Below are 17,549 nucleotides of genomic sequence, written 5' to 3' on the forward strand. Positions count from 1 at the left end.
CTTATGTCCACAGAACCTCCCTCAGCTCCAGTGAATCTGACCGTCCATCACTATAACGACTCACTGCTGATGCTTTGGTGGGACGCTCCTCTTGACGGGGGGGGCAGGTCAGAGATGACCTACCGTGTCCTGTGTGAATGTCGAGAGCAGGATGGGGGCCAGTGGGAGACGTGTGATGACGGAGTGTTTGTCCTGCCTGACTCAAACAGCCTGACCTCTACTTCTGTGAACCTGACTGGAGTCAGTCCACACCAGCACTACAGGCTGTCAGTGCAGGCCCGCAATAACATATCCAACCTGCAGGGGGCGGAGCACTCGTCCACTGCCACTGTAGCTATTTACAGACGTAAGAAAAGAATACAGAAATACTGTAACCTGCTTTTGAGTGCAACGCTTCAGGGCAGGGGTAGGCAGGATTTAGAGAATGTGACTGCAGTGTAATCCTAGGGGTAGGACTGCACTTCAGTCATTCTCATCATCATCTTGGGCCTCCAGAATGTAGTGGCTGGCCTCTGGGCTTGACGTTGCCTTCCTCTGCTATAGAGCCGATAGGACACCATGCTAAATATACATAAATATAAGATTTTAGTGATGAGTGTGAGAGGATGCATGTTTTTTTTTTCAAGGATGTGTTAATAGGGGAAAAAAACTCTGCGCATGAACTTTTTACTCTGCATTAAAGAGACGAGATGCAAGTTGATCATTTTATGCTCACTTCTGCCACCTCAGGTCTTATGCGCAACTGCAGTCTCTATATGAAGCTCGTGCATGACGGCACTTCGGACCCGAATTAACAACTTTTTCAGTGACAGTGCAGGATGTTAGAGGCAGTTGTGGTGAACAGGTCTGAGCTCTTTCTACACATTAGGACATGGCTGGAACATGTAGGGGGATGAAAATACTTAGTTTTTAACATATTTAAACTCTGTATAGTTCCTTTAATAGTGCGAACAAATAAAACAAAAGGTCACTGACAACAAACAAAACAAATCTCTGGTTATTCTATACGGCCTACGTCCGATTAGAGTGACATCATCAAGTGCACTGTGCAGTTAAGCAGTAGGGCACTTAAAGGTGCATTTTGCAACTTTTTGTGCCAAAAAGGGTTGATATTTGTGCGTATTTGACCTTGTAGTGACTCATATTGGAATGAATTGATATTGATATCTGCTGTATTATTGTTTCTACTCTGATGAACAATCAAGCCGATATTTTAAATTGCATAGGTGATCACTTTTTAAATGTTTCTTTATTTCTTCCAGCATGTGGAATAGGGTTCTACAGAGCGGCCAATCAGAGCGAGGGGTGTCAGAAGTGCCCTCCACACAGTGGGACCGACAGAGAGGGCTCTGACAAGTGTGACTGTGTCGCGGGCTTCAGCCGCCTGCCCAGTGACCCCCCTGAACTGGGCTGCACAAGTAAGAACAAGATATTTATGCTGTTTGAGTTCAGCTTTCATGCCATGTCTTTAATGTAAATGCCTTATGTCCACAGAACCTCCCTCAGCTCCAGTGAATCTGACCGTCCATCACTATAACGACTCACTGCTGATGCTTTGGTGGGACGCTCCTCTTGACGGGGGGGGCAGGTCAGAGATGACCTACCGTGTCCTGTGTGAATGTCGAGAGCAGGATGGGGGCCAGTGGGAGACGTGTGATGACGGAGTGTTTGTCCTGCCTGACTCAAACAGCCTGACCTCTACTTCTGTGAACCTGACTGGAGTCAGTCCACACCAGCACTACAGGCTGTCAGTGCAGGCCCGCAATAACATATCCAACCTGCAGGGGGCGGAGCACTCGTCCACTGCCACTGTAGCTATTTACAGACGTAAGAAAAGAATACAGAAATACTGTAACCTGCTTTTGAGTGCAAAGCTTCAGGGCAGGGGTAGGCAGGATTAAGAGAATGTGACTGCAGTGTAATCCTAGGGGTAGGACTGCACTTCAGTCATTCTCATCATCATCTTGGGCCTCCAGAATGTAGTGGCTGGCCTCTGGGCTTGACGTTGCCTTCCTCTGCTATAGAGCCGATAGGACACCATGCTAAATATACATAAATATAAGATTTTAGTGATGAGTGTGAGAGGATGCATGTTTTTTTTTTCAAGGATGTGTTAATAGGGGAAAAAAACTCTGCGCATGAACTTTTTACTCTGCATTAAAGAGACGAGATGCAAGTTGATCATTTTATGCTCACTACTGCCACCTCAGGTCTTATGCGCAACTGCAGTCTCTATATGAAGCTCGTGCATGACGGCACTTCGGACCCGAATTAACAACTTTTTCAGTGACAGTGCAGGATGTTAGAGGCAGTTGTGGTGAACAGGTCTGAGCTCTTTCTACACATTAGGACATGGCTGGAACATGTAGGGGGATGAAAATACTTAGTTTTTAACATATTTAAACTCTCTATAGTTCCTTTAATAGTGCGAACAAATAAAACAAAAGGTCACTGACAACAAACAAAACAAATCTCTGGTTATTCTATACGGCCTACGTCCGATTAGAGTGACATCATCAAGTGCACTGTGCAGTTAAGCAGTAGGGCACTTAAAGGTGCATTTTGCAACTTTTTGTGCCAAAAAGGGTTGATATTTGTGCGTATTTGACCTTGTAGTGACTCAAATTGGAATGAATTGATATTGATATCTGCTGTATTATTATTTCCACTCTGATGAACAATCAAGCCGATATTTTAAATTGCATAGGTGATCACTTTTTAAATGTTTCTTTATTTCTTCCAGCATGTGGAATAGGGTTCTACAGAGCGGCCAATCAGAGCGAGGGGTGTCAGAAGTGCCCTCCACACAGTGGGACCGACAGAGAGGGCTCTGACAAGTGTGACTGTGTCGCGGGCTTCAGCCGCCTGCCCAGTGACCCCCCTGAACTGGGCTGCACAAGTAAGAACAAGATATTTATGCTGTTTGAGTTCAGCTTTCATGCCATGTCTTTAATGTAAATGCCTTATGTCCACAGAACCTCCCTCAGCTCCAGTGAATCTGACCGTCCATCACTATAACGACTCACTGCTGATGCTTTGGTGGGACGCTCCTCTTGACGGGGGGGGCAGGTCAGAGATGACCTACCGTGTCCTGTGTGAATGTCGAGAGCAGGATGGGGGCCAGTGGGAGACGTGTGATGACGGAGTGTTTGTCCTGCCTGACTCAAACAGCCTGACCTCTACTTCTGTGAACCTGACTGGAGTCAGTCCACACCAGCACTACAGGCTGTCAGTGCAGGCCCGCAATAACATATCCAACCTGAAGGGGGCGGAGCACTCGTCCACTGCCACTGTAGCTATTTACAGACGTAAGAAAAGAATACAGAAATACTGTAACCTGCTTTTGAGTGCAAAGCTTCAGGGCAGGGGTAGGCAGGATTTAGAGAATGTGACTGCAGTGTAATCCTAGGGGTAGGACTGCACTTCAGTCATTCTCATCATCATCTTGGGCCTCCAGAATGTAGTGGCTGGCCTCTGGGCTTGACGTTGCCTTCCTCTGCTATAGAGCCGATAGGACACCATGCTAAATATACATAAATATAAGATTTTAGTGATGAGTGTGAGAGGATGCATGTTTTTTTTTTCAAGGATGTGTTAATAGGGGGAAAAAACTCTGCGCATGAACTGTTTACTCTGCATTAAAGAGACTATGCAAGTTGATCATTTTATGCTCACTACTGCCACCTCAGGTCTTATGCGCAACTGCAGTCTCTATATGAAGCTCGTGCATGACGGCACTTCGGACCCGAATCAACAACTTTTTCAGTGACAGTGCAGGATGTTAGAGGCAGTTGTGGTGAACAGGTCTGAGCTCTTTCTACACATTAGGACATGGCTGGAACATGTAGGGGGATGAAAATACTTAGTTTTTAACATATTTAAACTCTCTATAGTTCCTTTAATAGTGCGAACAAATAAAACAAAAGGTCACTGACAACAAACAAAACAAATCTCTGGTTATTCTATACGGCCTACGTCCGATTAGAGTGACATCATCAAGTGCACTGTGCAGTTAAGCAGTAGGGCACTTAAAGGTGCATTTTGCAACTTTTTGTGCCAAAAAGGGTTGATATTTGTGCGTATTTGACCTTGTAGTGACTCAAATTGGAATGAATTGATATTGATATCTGCTGTATTATTGTTTCTACTCTGATGAACAATCAAGCCGATATTTTAAATTGCATAGGTGATCACTTTTTAAATGTTTCTTTATTTCTTCCAGCATGTGGAATAGGGTTCTACAGAGCGGCCAATCAGAGCGAGGGGTGTCAGAAGTGCCCTCCACACAGTGGGACCGACAGAGAGGGCTCTGACAAGTGTGACTGTGTCGCGGGCTTCAGCCGCCTGCCCAGTGACCCCCCTGAACTGGGCTGCACAAGTAAGAACAAGATATTTATGCTGTTTGAGTTCAGCTTTCATGCCATGTCTTTAATGTAAATGCCTTATGACCACAGAACCTCCCTCAGCTCCAGTGAATCTGACCGTCCATCACTATAACGACTCACTGCTGATGCTTTGGTGGGACGCTCCTCTTGACGGGGGGGGCAGGTCAGAGATGACCTACCGTGTCCTGTGTGAAAGTCGAGAGCAGGATGGGGGCCAGTGGGAGACGTGTGATGACGGAGTGTTTGTCCTGCCTGACTCAAACAGCCTGACCTCTACTTCTGTGAACCTGACTGGAGTCAGTCCACACCAGCACTACAGGCTGTCAGTGCAGGCCCGCAATAACATATCCGACCTGAAGGGGGCGGAGCACTCGTCCACTGCCACTGTAGCTATTTACAGACGTAAGAAAAGAATACAGAAATACTGTAACCTGCTTTTGAGTGCAAAGCTTCAGGGCAGGGGTAGGCAGGATTTAGAGAATATGACTGCAGTGTAATCCTAGGGGTGGGACTGCACTTCAGTCATTCTCATCATCATCTTGGGCCTCCAGAATGTAGTGGCTGGCCTCTGGGCTTGACGTTGCCTTCCTCTGCTATAGAGCCGATAGGACACCATGCTAAATATACATAAATATAAGATTTTAGTGATGAGTGTGAGAGGATGCATGTTTTTTTTTTCAAGGATGTGTTAATAGGGGAAAAAAACTCTGCGCATGAACTGTTTACTCTGCATTAAAGAGACGAGATGCAAGTTGATCATTTTATGCTCACTACTGCCACCTCAGGTCTTATGCGCAACTGCAGTCTCTATATGAAGCTCGTGCATGACGGCACTTCGGACCCGAATCAACAACTTTTTCAGTGACAGTGCAGGATGTTAGAGGCAGTTGTGGTGAACAGGTCTGAGCTCTTTCTACACATTAGGACATGGCTGGAACATGTAGGGGGATGAAAATACTTAGTTTTTAACATATTTAAACTCTCTATAGTTCCTTTAATAGTGCGAACAAATAAAACAAAAGGTCACTGACAACAAACAAAACAAATCTCTGGTTATTCTATACGGCCTACGTCCGATTAGAGTGACATCATCAAGTGCACTGTGCAGTTAAGCAGTAGGGCACTTAAAGGTGCATTTTGCAACTTTTTGTGCCAAAAAGGGTTGATATTTGTGCGTATTTGACCTTGTAGTGACTCATATTGGAATGAATTGATATTGATATCTGCTGTATTATTGTTTCTACTCTGATGAACAATCAAGCCGATATTTTAAATTGCATAGGTGATCACTTTTTAAATGTTTCTTTATTTCTTCCAGCATGTGGAATAGGGTTCTACAGAGCGGCCAATCAGAGCGAGGGGTGTCAGAAGTGCCCTCCACACAGTGGGACCGACAGGGAGGGCTCTGACAAGTGTGACTGTGTCGCGGGCTTCAGCCGCCTGCCCAGTGACCCCCCTGAACTGGGCTGCACAAGTAAGAACAAGATATTTATGCTGTTTGAGTTCAGCTTTCATGCCATGTCTTTAATGTAAATGCCTTATGTCCACAGAACCTCCCTCAGCTCCAGTGAATCTGACCGTCCATCACTATAACGACTCACTGCTGATGCTTTGGTGGGACGCTCCTCTTGACGGGGGGGGGCAGGTCAGAGATGACCTACCGTGTCCTGTGTGAAAGTCGAGAGCAGGATGGGGGCCAGTGGGAGACGTGTGATGACGGAGTGTTTGTCCTGCCTGACTCAAACAGCCTGACCTCTACTTCTGTGAACCTGACTGGAGTCAGTCCACACCAGCACTACAGGCTGTCAGTGCAGGCCCGCAATAACATATCCAACCTGAAGGGGGCGGAGCACTCGTCCACTGCCACTGTAGCTATTTACAGACGTAAGAAAAGAATACAGAAATACTGTAACCTGCTTTTGAGTGCAACGCTTCAGGGCAGGGGTAGGCAGGATTTAGAGAATGTGACTGCAGTGTAATCCTAGGGGTAGGACTGCACTTCAGTCATTCTCATCATCATCTTGGGCCTCCAGAATGTAGTGGCTGGCCTCTGGGCTTGACGTTGCCTTCCTCTGCTATAGAGCCGATAGGACACCATGCTAAATATACATAAATATAAGATTTTAGTGATGAGTGTGAGAGGATGCATGTTTTTTTTTTCAAGGATGTGTTAATAGGGGAAAAAAACTCTGCGCATGAACTGTTTACTCTGCATTAAAGAGACGAGATGCAAGTTGATCATTTTATGCTCACTACTGCCACCTCAGGTCTTATGCGCAACTGCAGTCTCTATATGAAGCTCGTGCATGACGGCACTTCGGACCCGAATCAACAACTTTTTCAGTGACAGTGCAGGATGTTAGAGGCAGTTGTGGTGAACAGGTCTGAGCTCTTTCTACACATTAGGACATGGCTGGAACATGTAGGGGGATGAAAATACTTAGTTTTTAACATATTTAAACTCTCTATAGTTCCTTTAATAGTGCGAACAAATAAAACAAAAGGTCACTGACAACAAACAAAACAAATCTCTGGTTATTCTATACGGCCTACGTCCGATTAGAGTGACATCATCAAGTGCACTGTGCAGTTAAGCAGTAGGGCACTTAAAGGTGCATTTTGCAACTTTTTGTGCCAAAAAGGGTTGATATTTGTGCGTATTTGACCTTGTAGTGACTCATATTGGAATGAATTGATATTGATATCTGCTGTATTATTGTTTCTACTCTGATGAACAATCAAGCCGATATTTTAAATTGCATAGGTGATCACTTTTTAAATGTTTCTTTATTTCTTCCAGCATGTGGAATAGGGTTCTACAGAGCGGCCAATCAGAGCGAGGGGTGTCAGAAGTGCCCTCCACACAGTGGGACCGACAGGGAGGGCTCTGACAAGTGTGACTGTGTCGCGGGCTTCAGCCGCCTGCCCAGTGACCCCCCTGAACTGGGCTGCACAAGTAAGAACAAGATATTTATGCTGTTTGAGTTCAGCTTTCATGCCATGTCTTTAATGTAAATGCCTTATGTCCACAGAACCTCCCTCAGCTCCAGTGAATCTGACCGTCCATCACTATAACGACTCACTGCTGATGCTTTGGTGGGACGCTCCTCTTGACGGGGGGGGGCAGGTCAGAGATGACCTACCGTGTCCTGTGTGAAAGTCGAGAGCAGGATGGGGGCCAGTGGGAGACGTGTGATGACGGAGTGTTTGTCCTGCCTGACTCAAACAGCCTGACCTCTACTTCTGTGAACCTGACTGGAGTCAGTCCACACCAGCACTACAGGCTGTCAGTGCAGGCCCGCAATAACATATCCAACCTGAAGGGGGCGGAGCACTCGTCCACTGCCACTGTAGCTATTTACAGACGTAAGAAAAGAATACAGAAATACTGTAACCTGCTTTTGAGTGCAAAGCTTCAGGGCAGGGGTAGGCAGGATTTAGAGAATATGACTGCAGTGTAATCCGAGGGGTAGGACTGCACTTCAGTCATTCTCATCATCATCTTGGGCCTCCAGAATGTAGTGGCTGGCCTCTGGGCTTGACGTTGCCTTCCTCTGCTATAGAGCCGATAGGACACCATGCTAAATATACATAAATATAAGATTTTATTGATGAGTGTGAGAGGATGCATGTTTTTTTTTTCAAGGATGTGTTAATAGGGGAAAAAAACTCTGCGCATGAACTGTTTACTCTGCATTAAAGAGACGAGATGCAAGTTGATCATTTTATGCTCACTACTGCCACCTCAGGTCTTATGCGCAACTGCAGTCTCTATATGAAGCTCGTGCATGACGGCACTTCGGACCCGAATCAACAACTTTTTCAGTGACAGTGCAGGATGTTAGAGGCAGTTGTGGTGAACAGGTCTGAGCTCTTTCTACACATTAGGACATGGCTGGAACATGTAGGGGGATGAAAATACTTAGTTTTTAACATATTTAAACTCTGTATAGTTCCTTTAATAGTGCGAACAAATAAAACAAAAGGTCACTGACAACAAACAAAACAAATCTCTGGTTATTCTATACGGCCTACGTCCGATTAGAGTGACATCATCAAGTGCACTGTGCAGTTAAGCAGTAGGGCACTTAAAGGTGCATTTTGCAACTTTTTGTGCCAAAAAGGGTTGATATTTGTGCGTATTTGACCTTGTAGTGACTCAAATTGGATTAAATTGATATTAATATCTGCTGTATTATTGTTTCTACTCTGATGAACAATCAAGCCGATATTTTAAATTGCATAGGTGATCACTTTTTAAATGTTTCTTTATTTCTTCCAGCATGTGGAATAGGGTTCTACAGAGCGGCCAATCAGAGCGAGGGGTGTCAGAAGTGCCCTCCACACAGTGGGACCGACAGAGAGGGCTCTGACAAGTGTGACTGTGTCGCGGGCTTCAGCCGCCTGCCCAGTGACCCCCCTGAACTGGGCTGCACAAGTAAGAACAAGATATTTATGCTGTTTGAGTTCAGCTTTCATGCCATGTCTTTAATGTAAATGCCTTATGACCACAGAACCTCCCTCAGCTCCAGTGAATCTGACCGTCCATCACTATAACGACTCACTGCTGATGCTTTGGTGGGACGCTCCTCTTGACGGGGGGGGCAGGTCAGAGATGACCTACCGTGTCCTGTGTGAAAGTCGAGAGCAGGATGGGGGCCAGTGGGAGACGTGTGATGACGGAGTGTTTGTCCTGCCTGACTCAAACAGCCTGACCTCTACTTCAGTGAACCTGACTGGAGTCAGTCCACACCAGCACTACAGGCTGTCAGTGCAGGCCCGCAATAACATATCCAACCTGAAGGGGGCGGAGCACTCGTCCACTGCCACTGTCACTATTCACAGATGTGAGAAAAGAATACAGAAATACTGTAACCTGCTTTTGAGTGCAAAGTTTCAGGGCAGGGGTAGGCAGGATTTAGAGAATGTGACTGCAGTGTAATCCTAGGGGTGGGACTGCACTTCAGTCATTCTCATCATCATCTTGGGCCTCCAGAATGTAGTGGCTGGCCTCTGGGCTTGACGTTGCCTTCCTCTGCTATAGGGCCGATAGGACACCATGCTAAATATACATAGGGAACTCGTCCACTGCCACTAAACAGAAACATAGTACAGAATAAATTGTACAGAAATATTGTAACCTGCTTTTGAGTGCAAAAGGTTGACATTTGTGCGTTTTTGACCTTGTAGTGACCCAGTGGCTGTATGTACGAGTGGTCACTTTGGTGCCTTTTATTTCCACAAAACAATTGATGCTGGAGCGTCCTGGAGACCACTGTGATGGAAAGTAAAGGCGCCATGCTGACCACTCATACAGCAGCTGGGTCACTACAAGGTCAAATACGCACAAATGTCAACTTATTTTTTTTCCCACACAAAAAGTTGCAAAATAATGTAAATCAATAACATAACTATTTGTTTACACACTGTGTAATATGTCCATTTAAATCCAGTCGCAGAGGCAAAAACATTTGTATCTATTTGCTGAAATCCACCTTCATGTCTCAACATGTGTAACCACACGTCACATTTGCAGATAATAAGAGGTTTCTCACATTTCGCTTACACACAACAAAACATGTGTCACGAGTCAGTTAGTACATGTAACAAGACAACTCACTCTGACCAAACGCTATTTATCAGACTTTCATTTGTGTTTTGTTCCCCATTATCACTTAACTGTGTGTATTTTCCAGTGAGAGCGCCCCCGGTCACCCAGATTCCTGTTGCTGCGGTCCATGTGACCATGCCTCAGCCGCAGATGGGCCTGTTCCTGTGGACCACTGTGGGGGTCCTGTTCGGAGTCTTTTGTCTCCTGGCTGTTGTCCTTTCTGCTGTTTGTATCCTCCAACGCAAGTACTCCAAACTCAGGTAATTATGCAATTATAACTGAACTTTAAGTGCTTCCAGCAAACGATGGTTATACAAGATTAGTATGCCACTCCTCTGTTATGGTTTTACCTTTTCTTCACATATTTATCGCTCTCTTATCTAATTATTAAATGTACAGTTTGCCCAGGTTGGAGCAGGAAGTGGAGCTGCTCCTCATACACTCTGGGATTTCACAGGCACGTCCCCAGCAGGCCGAGGTCGTCCCACAGCAGGGAAACGGTGAGTCTACACGCACTCTCCCTGATGTGAGTGAACACATAATTCAGTGTGTTCACTCACGTCTGGTCACCGTGGACGTGGAAAGCCTTTATACCAATATTGTTCATCAGGAAGGTCTGGAGGCCCGAACACATATTGTACAAAAGAGGGCCGACCCCATGATGTCACCTACAGGCTTTATTGTCACTCTTACACAATGGACTCTCAATAATAACATATTCTTGTTCCAGGATCGCATCTACAAGCAAATACAGGGGACTGCCATGGGGGCCTCCTACGCCCCTAATTACATTGGCCTTTTTTTGGACTCTGGGAACAACGGTACGTGTTTCGTGGAACAAATCCATCCAGACCTTGCATCTAATTCTACAGAAGATATATCGATGACCTCCTGTTTATCTTTACAGGATCAAAAGATCAACTTTGGATTTCCACAAGTATCTGAATGACACGAACCCTAACATCAAGCTCAGCCTGGAACATAGTCAACAAGAAGTACTATTTCTTGCCTCAACATTTCTCTGGACAAGGATGGCCTCATACAAATGTACAAACTTCAGAAAACATTCCATTCGGCCAATTCCAAAGGTTCAGGAGGATTTGTAATTTGGACAGTGATTTCGAACGGCAAGCACATGATATGTACAAGAGATTTTCAAAAACGCGCCCTTCTGTGCCCTCCCAACACCGGAATATTCTGTCCAATACAATATAGCAATATGGCGCACAAAATCAAAGGCGTCATTCTCAAAAACTGGAACATTTTATCCTGTGACCATACTCTGGGCTCTCTGTTCACAGAACCACCCATGTTCTCCTTCAACCCTAAGAGACAAACTGAAACTATGGACTTTCCCATCGCAAAGCATTTCAAAAACTCTGGCCACTCAGACTTAAACAACCTGAAAGTGATGGTCATTGAAACTGTGGCAATAGACTAAAAAATCTGGATTGACACTCTGGGAGCCGTTTACCTGGTTTGAATGAAGAAATTGATTTCTTATGAACTGTCATTATATTTACCATTACGTAATGAATGTTCTTTCTGTAGTCGAGGTTGACCGATTTTGATTTTGTTCCATTCTGTCTCACTTTGGTCATGACTAAGGCGTGTTTTACGATGAAGCATGTACTTTCTCTCGTTCACGGGGTTACTTTGCCTCCAGCGTCCGTTCATGAGTGTATTTTGTCCTCATTTTATACTTCATGTTTCTCGTGTTATTGCATTGTTATTTATCTGTCTGCCCTTGATCATTTTGGTTCTTGATCACGTGACATTTTTGGCTGGTCGTAGGCTGGTCCATTTGTTAATAATAATAATCAATATTTGCTACATGACTCGAGTGCACTTTATTTTGCTTTTTTGACTGCTTTCGCTACTTTGCACAAGCTTCTACTAGCCAATCTCAGCTCATTTATTCCACAGAATTCAGCCCTTCTGACAAACGCGACCCTTTTGTCTGACCGTTACTGGACATTATTTGTAAATAATAGATATACTCCAGAGCTTGGGATTGTTTTGTCAACGCAGCAGAGATGCATTTCATTATAGACCAAAAGAGGTTTAAAAATGTAAAATGCTGGAATAATCAAATGTTATTTCATAAACAGTTTACTTTTGTGATGCTAATAAAAAAGTGGAATGAAGATATCTTTTGCTATTTTTGCTCATATTATTATGGTATCTATCATATTTCGATTTGTGGATATTTGGTCGACTTGAAGCTTAATGAAGCAAATTTAGGAGTGGGCAGTAAGACAGACTTCTGCACCGGGAGCGGCACATCAGCCACAGCTAGGGATGGGCGATACCACATTTTTTTGGAATCGATACGATACCGATACTTTTGGGGTCATTTTCTCGATACCAATACTGATACTGATACTGGTCATTTTTATATGGGTGAATGTACTTCAATCAATATACATTTCTAAAACTGGTTATTTTATATAATTAATAGGTACATTAAAATGATATTACTTTAACTGGTTGATTATACAATGTGAAATTAAATACATAAACAAAGTTTAAAACTAATACTTTAATGACAAACAGAATCTAAACCAGAATGATATGGCTGGCTTAGTTCAATCGCCTGCTCCTGTGGACTGTTTTGGCTCAGAACAAAGATGTAAATTGTCCTTTTATGTTTAAAATTGCTGCCACGCCTACTCTTTACATATGCAAATTAGTATCGACACTTTTTGCCCAATATCGATGCTTAAAAAGTAGCCGTTTGGTATCGATATATGGATACTGTGGTATCGATCCGCCCATCCCTAGCCACAGCCACAGGGCACCACCACCGGACACCCAGTGGAGGTGCAGCAGAAACACCACACCTCCAAACAAATGGTTGTTGGTTGTTGCTGTTGTGCTTTTGGGCCTGTGCTCCAGACACACTGGACATTTTCCAACCAGGTCCTCTATTTGCTTGTTCATCCGTGGCCAAAACAAGACATCACGCGCTCGTTGTTTGCATTTTTCCATTCCCATGTGGCCTGTGTGAATTCGTGAGAGCATTTCCGGACGTAGCGTTGCTGGAACTATGATCTTTTCTCCTTTGAAGAGAATATTGTTCATTTGAGACAGTTCATCTCGGTAGTTCCAGTACTCTGCAATGCTCTGAGGGCACTGTTTCCGTTCCTCAGGCCAGCCATCCTTGATTGTTCTTTTGAGTAGTGTAATCTGTGTGTCCTTTTCAGTCTCAGTTTGCATCTCTTTCAGCTTGGCAGCCGGTAGATTGCTGTATACTGTGTGTACCTGCAAGTCCATGCCTTCTGAAAGGCTGTTGTCGTGGTCTGGAAGTGACTTTCTGGAGAGAGCATCTGCGAGAGGAATGTCTTTGCCCCGTCTGTGAGTGATCGTGACGTCATACCTTTGCAACTGGAGCATCATCCTTTGCAACCTGGGTGGTGCTGCAGTAAGTGGCTTACGTAGTATTGATTCAAGAGGTTTGTGGTCACTTTCTACAATGATGTGCCGTCCATACACGTACTGGTGAAAACGCCTGCATCCGAACAAGATGGCATAAAGCTCTTTCTTGATCTGTGCATAGTTTACTTCCCTGTCAGTTAGTGATCTTGAGGCGTACCCGATAGGTTTGCCTTCTTGCAGCAGGGTTGCACCCAGTCCATATTTGGAGGCATCAACTTGTAGTCTGAGTTTCTTGCTGGGGTCATAGTATGCGAGAACTGGTCCTGGTTCACGCGTGATCACATCTTTCATTTTCTGAAACGCTTGGTCGTGCTGTGCATCCCTTTAGTAGCTCAACTCCTTTAGTAGCTGACGAAGTGGAGCGTTGATGTCTGACAGCAGTGGGGCAAACTTTGACAGATAGTTGACCATGCCAAGTTATAGTTTCCAGCTCACCCTTATCTTTGGGTGGCTCCATGTCTCTGACAGCTTTGATCTTGGCAGGATCCGGTTTGACTCCGTCTTTTGTGATCAGATGTACGAAATAACTGACCTCTGTGGCGCAGATGACGCTTTTGTCAGGGTTCAGTTTGACTCCTTGCTCCCTGGAGCGCTGCACCATTGCGCGAAGATTTCTGTCATGCTCCTCTTTGTTTTCCCCGTAAATGAGAACGTCGTCAACGATGGCTGTGACGCCCTCCAGGCCTTCGTAGGTCTCATCCACTTTGCGTTGAAACACATCTTGTGATGATTTGAGTCCAAATGGTAGGCGTAGAAATCTGTACCTGCCGAATACAGTGTTAAATGTGGTTAGTTTTGATGACTCCTCTGTTAGCTTTATTGCCCAATATCCAGACCTAGCATCCATTACACTGAAGTAACGGGATCCTGCTAGTTTGCACGTGATGTCCTCAAGTGTTGGAAGTGGATAATGAGGGTGCATGATCACTTTGTTGAGGTCTTTTGGGTCTAGGCAGACTCTGAGTTTACCTGTACGCGGCTTTTCCGCTGCAACCATTGAGTTGACCCATTCTGTTGGTTCTGTGACCTTGGTGATGATCTGTTGTTTTTCCATGCTTTTCAGCTTGTCCTGGAGACGGTCACGCAGTGCGAGGGGAATGCGCCTTGGCGGGTGTATAACTGGGACAGCGTTGGGGTCAATGTGAATGGTGCATTCGCCAGGAAATAGTCCTATTCCAGGAAAACCATCAGAGAACTCATCCATTATGGACATGCCAGGACTATTCGCAACTGACATTATTAGCTTGATAAGTTTAAAGTCAAGGCATGCTTTTAGTCACCGGTGGTGCGTTTGTGTCAACAACATGAACTTTCAGTGGTAGTTTAATGTTTGTACTGACATTCACCGTTGCACTTGCTTTTCACCGCTAACGGCTCACCTCCATAACCATAGAGTGGGCGAGATGAGGGCTGCAATGTGTGCTGTATTAATAATACCAGGAGTAGTTTGGCATCCACAGTAAAGTGAAGATTACTGCGCAGTAAAGTGAAGATTACTGCGCGGATTTCGAACTACTCCTGGTATTATTACGCCTTACAATATAGTTCCCCCTTTTATCCGCTTAGAAAATCCACATTGTTTAATTTTGTGTAATTATACTTTGTAGTGGAACACTTCACGTAACCATATTTAAATAGGGAAAACGTGGAAGAGCTTGGTAGTTTCTATCTTGACCTGTTTTGGAGCTATAGAGGAGGGGTGGAGAGGCTAAATGCTAACGCCGTCTGCGCTGTGTTTACGTGATTGAAGGCACGGGTGAAGACCAGACAGGTCCTAAAGAACTCGTCAAAGCTAAGGTAAGAACATATCTCAGTATGTAAAAACGGTGGCCTATTCCTTTAAGATCCGTCACAAACTGTTCAAATGGCTCGTTTTGTCCCTGTATTCTCTCGTTAAACTTATAGCGTGCAAAGATAACGTTGCTCTTTGGCATCACATATGCTCCATATTTGTCGCAGTATGCTGTTAATGTCTTACTTTCATCTTCAGTTAGCCTCCATGTGTTGTAAATGTCTCTGCCTTTTTCTCCGACCCAGAGGAGAAGGTAACTGCATTTTTCGTCTTCCCCTTTTTTCTTCAGAGGTCCGGAAAACATTAGCTCGACGAGTTGCTTGAACTTTCGCCATGCTTCGGGCAAGTTCTTCGCATCTCAGTCCATGCGGGGCGAAGACATTCCGGAGTCCATCTTCTTGCGATGTTCTGGTTATTCTGACACCATGTTGTGCTTTTGAGGGTGTACTGTGTGTACAAAAAGTCAATACGACAGGTATAACGTTTAGCATGAACTTTACTGAGCGGAGCTTAGTTAATAATGCACTGAACAGGTAGGTAGAGCTAATACGTCACAATATGTAGTGCGTGCTTGACTATGAGACATCACGAACCAATCAGGGTATACCAAAGAATGCATATTCTAGCAGAATATTACAGTTGCTAGATCGTCGGCTCGTGTTATTTTGTATAGATCTATGAGTTAGTTTCTTGAAAAATACAAATAACCATAATCCTAACCTTAAGGTTAATCACATCCCTGGCCCTAACCTTAATTTGTGTCATGAAATGTCACGTGTCACAGCAGACCGTCCCTCCTGAGCCAACGATAATAATATCCATAGATACAGACGGTATCTCGTCATAGAAGGGGGCGTGGCCTCGCCGAGGGGGAAACAATCTTTTAGGAAACACAGTTTTTCACTCTTTTTAGCCATTTTCTGGTGGAATATAAACTTATTTATCACATAAAAATAAAGTCAAGTCTAAATTGGGCCCATATGGATGTTTTCTCACAGCAGATTGTTCAGTAGAAGTGAAAAAACAGCAGTCATAACAAGCGCTAGCTAACCATAGCACGCTAACATGTAGCATTGTGTTAGCATTCTCCGTTATTGATGTATTTATGGGCTGTTGAACCACTTTGCTCCTCTCCATGTCTTTGTATCTTTATTTAGTAGAAAACTATATTCATAATTCAGCGCTTGTTAAAGGGATATTTCAGGATTTTTGACATAGGGCTTCATTTCCTAGTTATCCTGGGTGTTACTGATTTTTGGAGATATTTTTTTTGTAATTCAAGCAGTTCTTATATTTGAAGAGTTTTGTGGCGCTAGGCTAGTGCAAGGCTAGTGCATTTCTACGCTAGCCAGCATTAAAAACAGTCTGACCCGCTCCACAGAGCACCTGAGGCCAATCACTTACAACGCCAGACTAACCATATAAATGTCTGTTTCGATAGAGTAATTTTGCATGTAAAATAACTTATATTTGAGCAGCATCAGCTTCGTGGTTGTATAAGCTATGCAGCGGCAGAGGGATCTGCTAGAAAATAGTCCCTCAAAATGCGATCATTCATGCAGGGTTGCCAGGTCTGGGCAGCCAAACCTGCCCAAAAATATCGGAAAACCGCAGAAAACCCGCTGACATACGGCGCGGCTAGAATTTTCAATATTGTTTACTAGTTAACAGAGCCCATGTGCTCCTGCGATGATGAGAAACTGCCCCTACTCCCCTCCCTTATTGAAAAAGCAGCTTACAGAGCCTTGGATTTGCCTTCGAAATAGTGATTTTGATCAATTCAACATTGATTACAGTTTTTTGGAATGGCTTTAAAAACCGCCCAAATCCGCGGTTTAACCACGGACCTGGCAACCCTGCATTCATGTGATGCAAGCTCAGTTATATTCCAAAAATTATTCTATCTGATACCGTAGAAATGGCTAGCCTAGCAAAAGCCTAGCGTCACGTAACTTCAAATATAAGAACTGCATGACAAAAAAAAATATCTCCAGAAATCCAGAAATCAGCAACACTCTGGATAACTAGGAAATGAGGCCCGATGTCAAAAATCCCGAAATATCCCTTTAAAGTAGTTTTTGAATAATTAGAGAAAGTTTAAATTTTTTCAAAATTGTTTTCCCCTTAACTGTTTTCAAACATGACCATATATGGGCGATTCCAGAGTCCAGGTCTGTATCTATATGGACCCAATTTAGACTTGACTGTGATAAGTCTATCACAGTGTGATAAGTAAGTTCATATTCCACCAGAAAATGGCCAAAAAGAGTAAAAAATTGTGTTTGCCAAAAGATTCTGTTTTCCCCTTGGTGAGGCCACACCC

At 44.3% G+C, this 17,549-nt stretch overlaps 2 protein-coding genes across 3 annotated transcripts in view; both read left to right on the top strand.

Moving 5' to 3' along the window:
• The window catches only part of LOC306980414 (ephrin type-A receptor 2), a 58,286-nt gene that overhangs the window by 12,476 nt on the left and 28,261 nt on the right, over nt 1–17,549 (top strand). For both annotated transcript variants that reach the window (XM_079579771.1, XM_079579772.1), the window contains 3 exons: nt 14–346; nt 1,263–1,418; nt 1,495–1,827. In XM_079579771.1, the coding sequence (XP_079435897.1) occupies nt 14–346; nt 1,263–1,418; nt 1,495–1,827 (822 nt within the window). The remainder of the gene's footprint in view (nt 1–13; nt 347–1,262; nt 1,419–1,494; nt 1,828–17,549) is intronic.
• On the top strand, nt 7,516–10,260 carry LOC306980609 (ephrin type-A receptor 7-like; the record flags this gene model as incomplete). The annotated part of the gene is made up of 4 exons (XM_079580035.1): nt 7,516–7,751; nt 8,668–8,823; nt 8,900–9,232; nt 10,082–10,260. The coding sequence occupies exons 1-4, from the start codon at nt 7,520–7,522 to the stop codon at nt 10,258–10,260; spliced, it is 900 nt and encodes a 299-aa protein (XP_079436161.1). The 5' UTR covers nt 7,516–7,519.

This window comes from Gobius niger (assembly GCF_951799975.1).
Source record: "Gobius niger genome assembly, chromosome: 21".
Taxonomy (NCBI): Eukaryota; Metazoa; Chordata; class Actinopteri; order Gobiiformes; family Gobiidae; genus Gobius; species Gobius niger.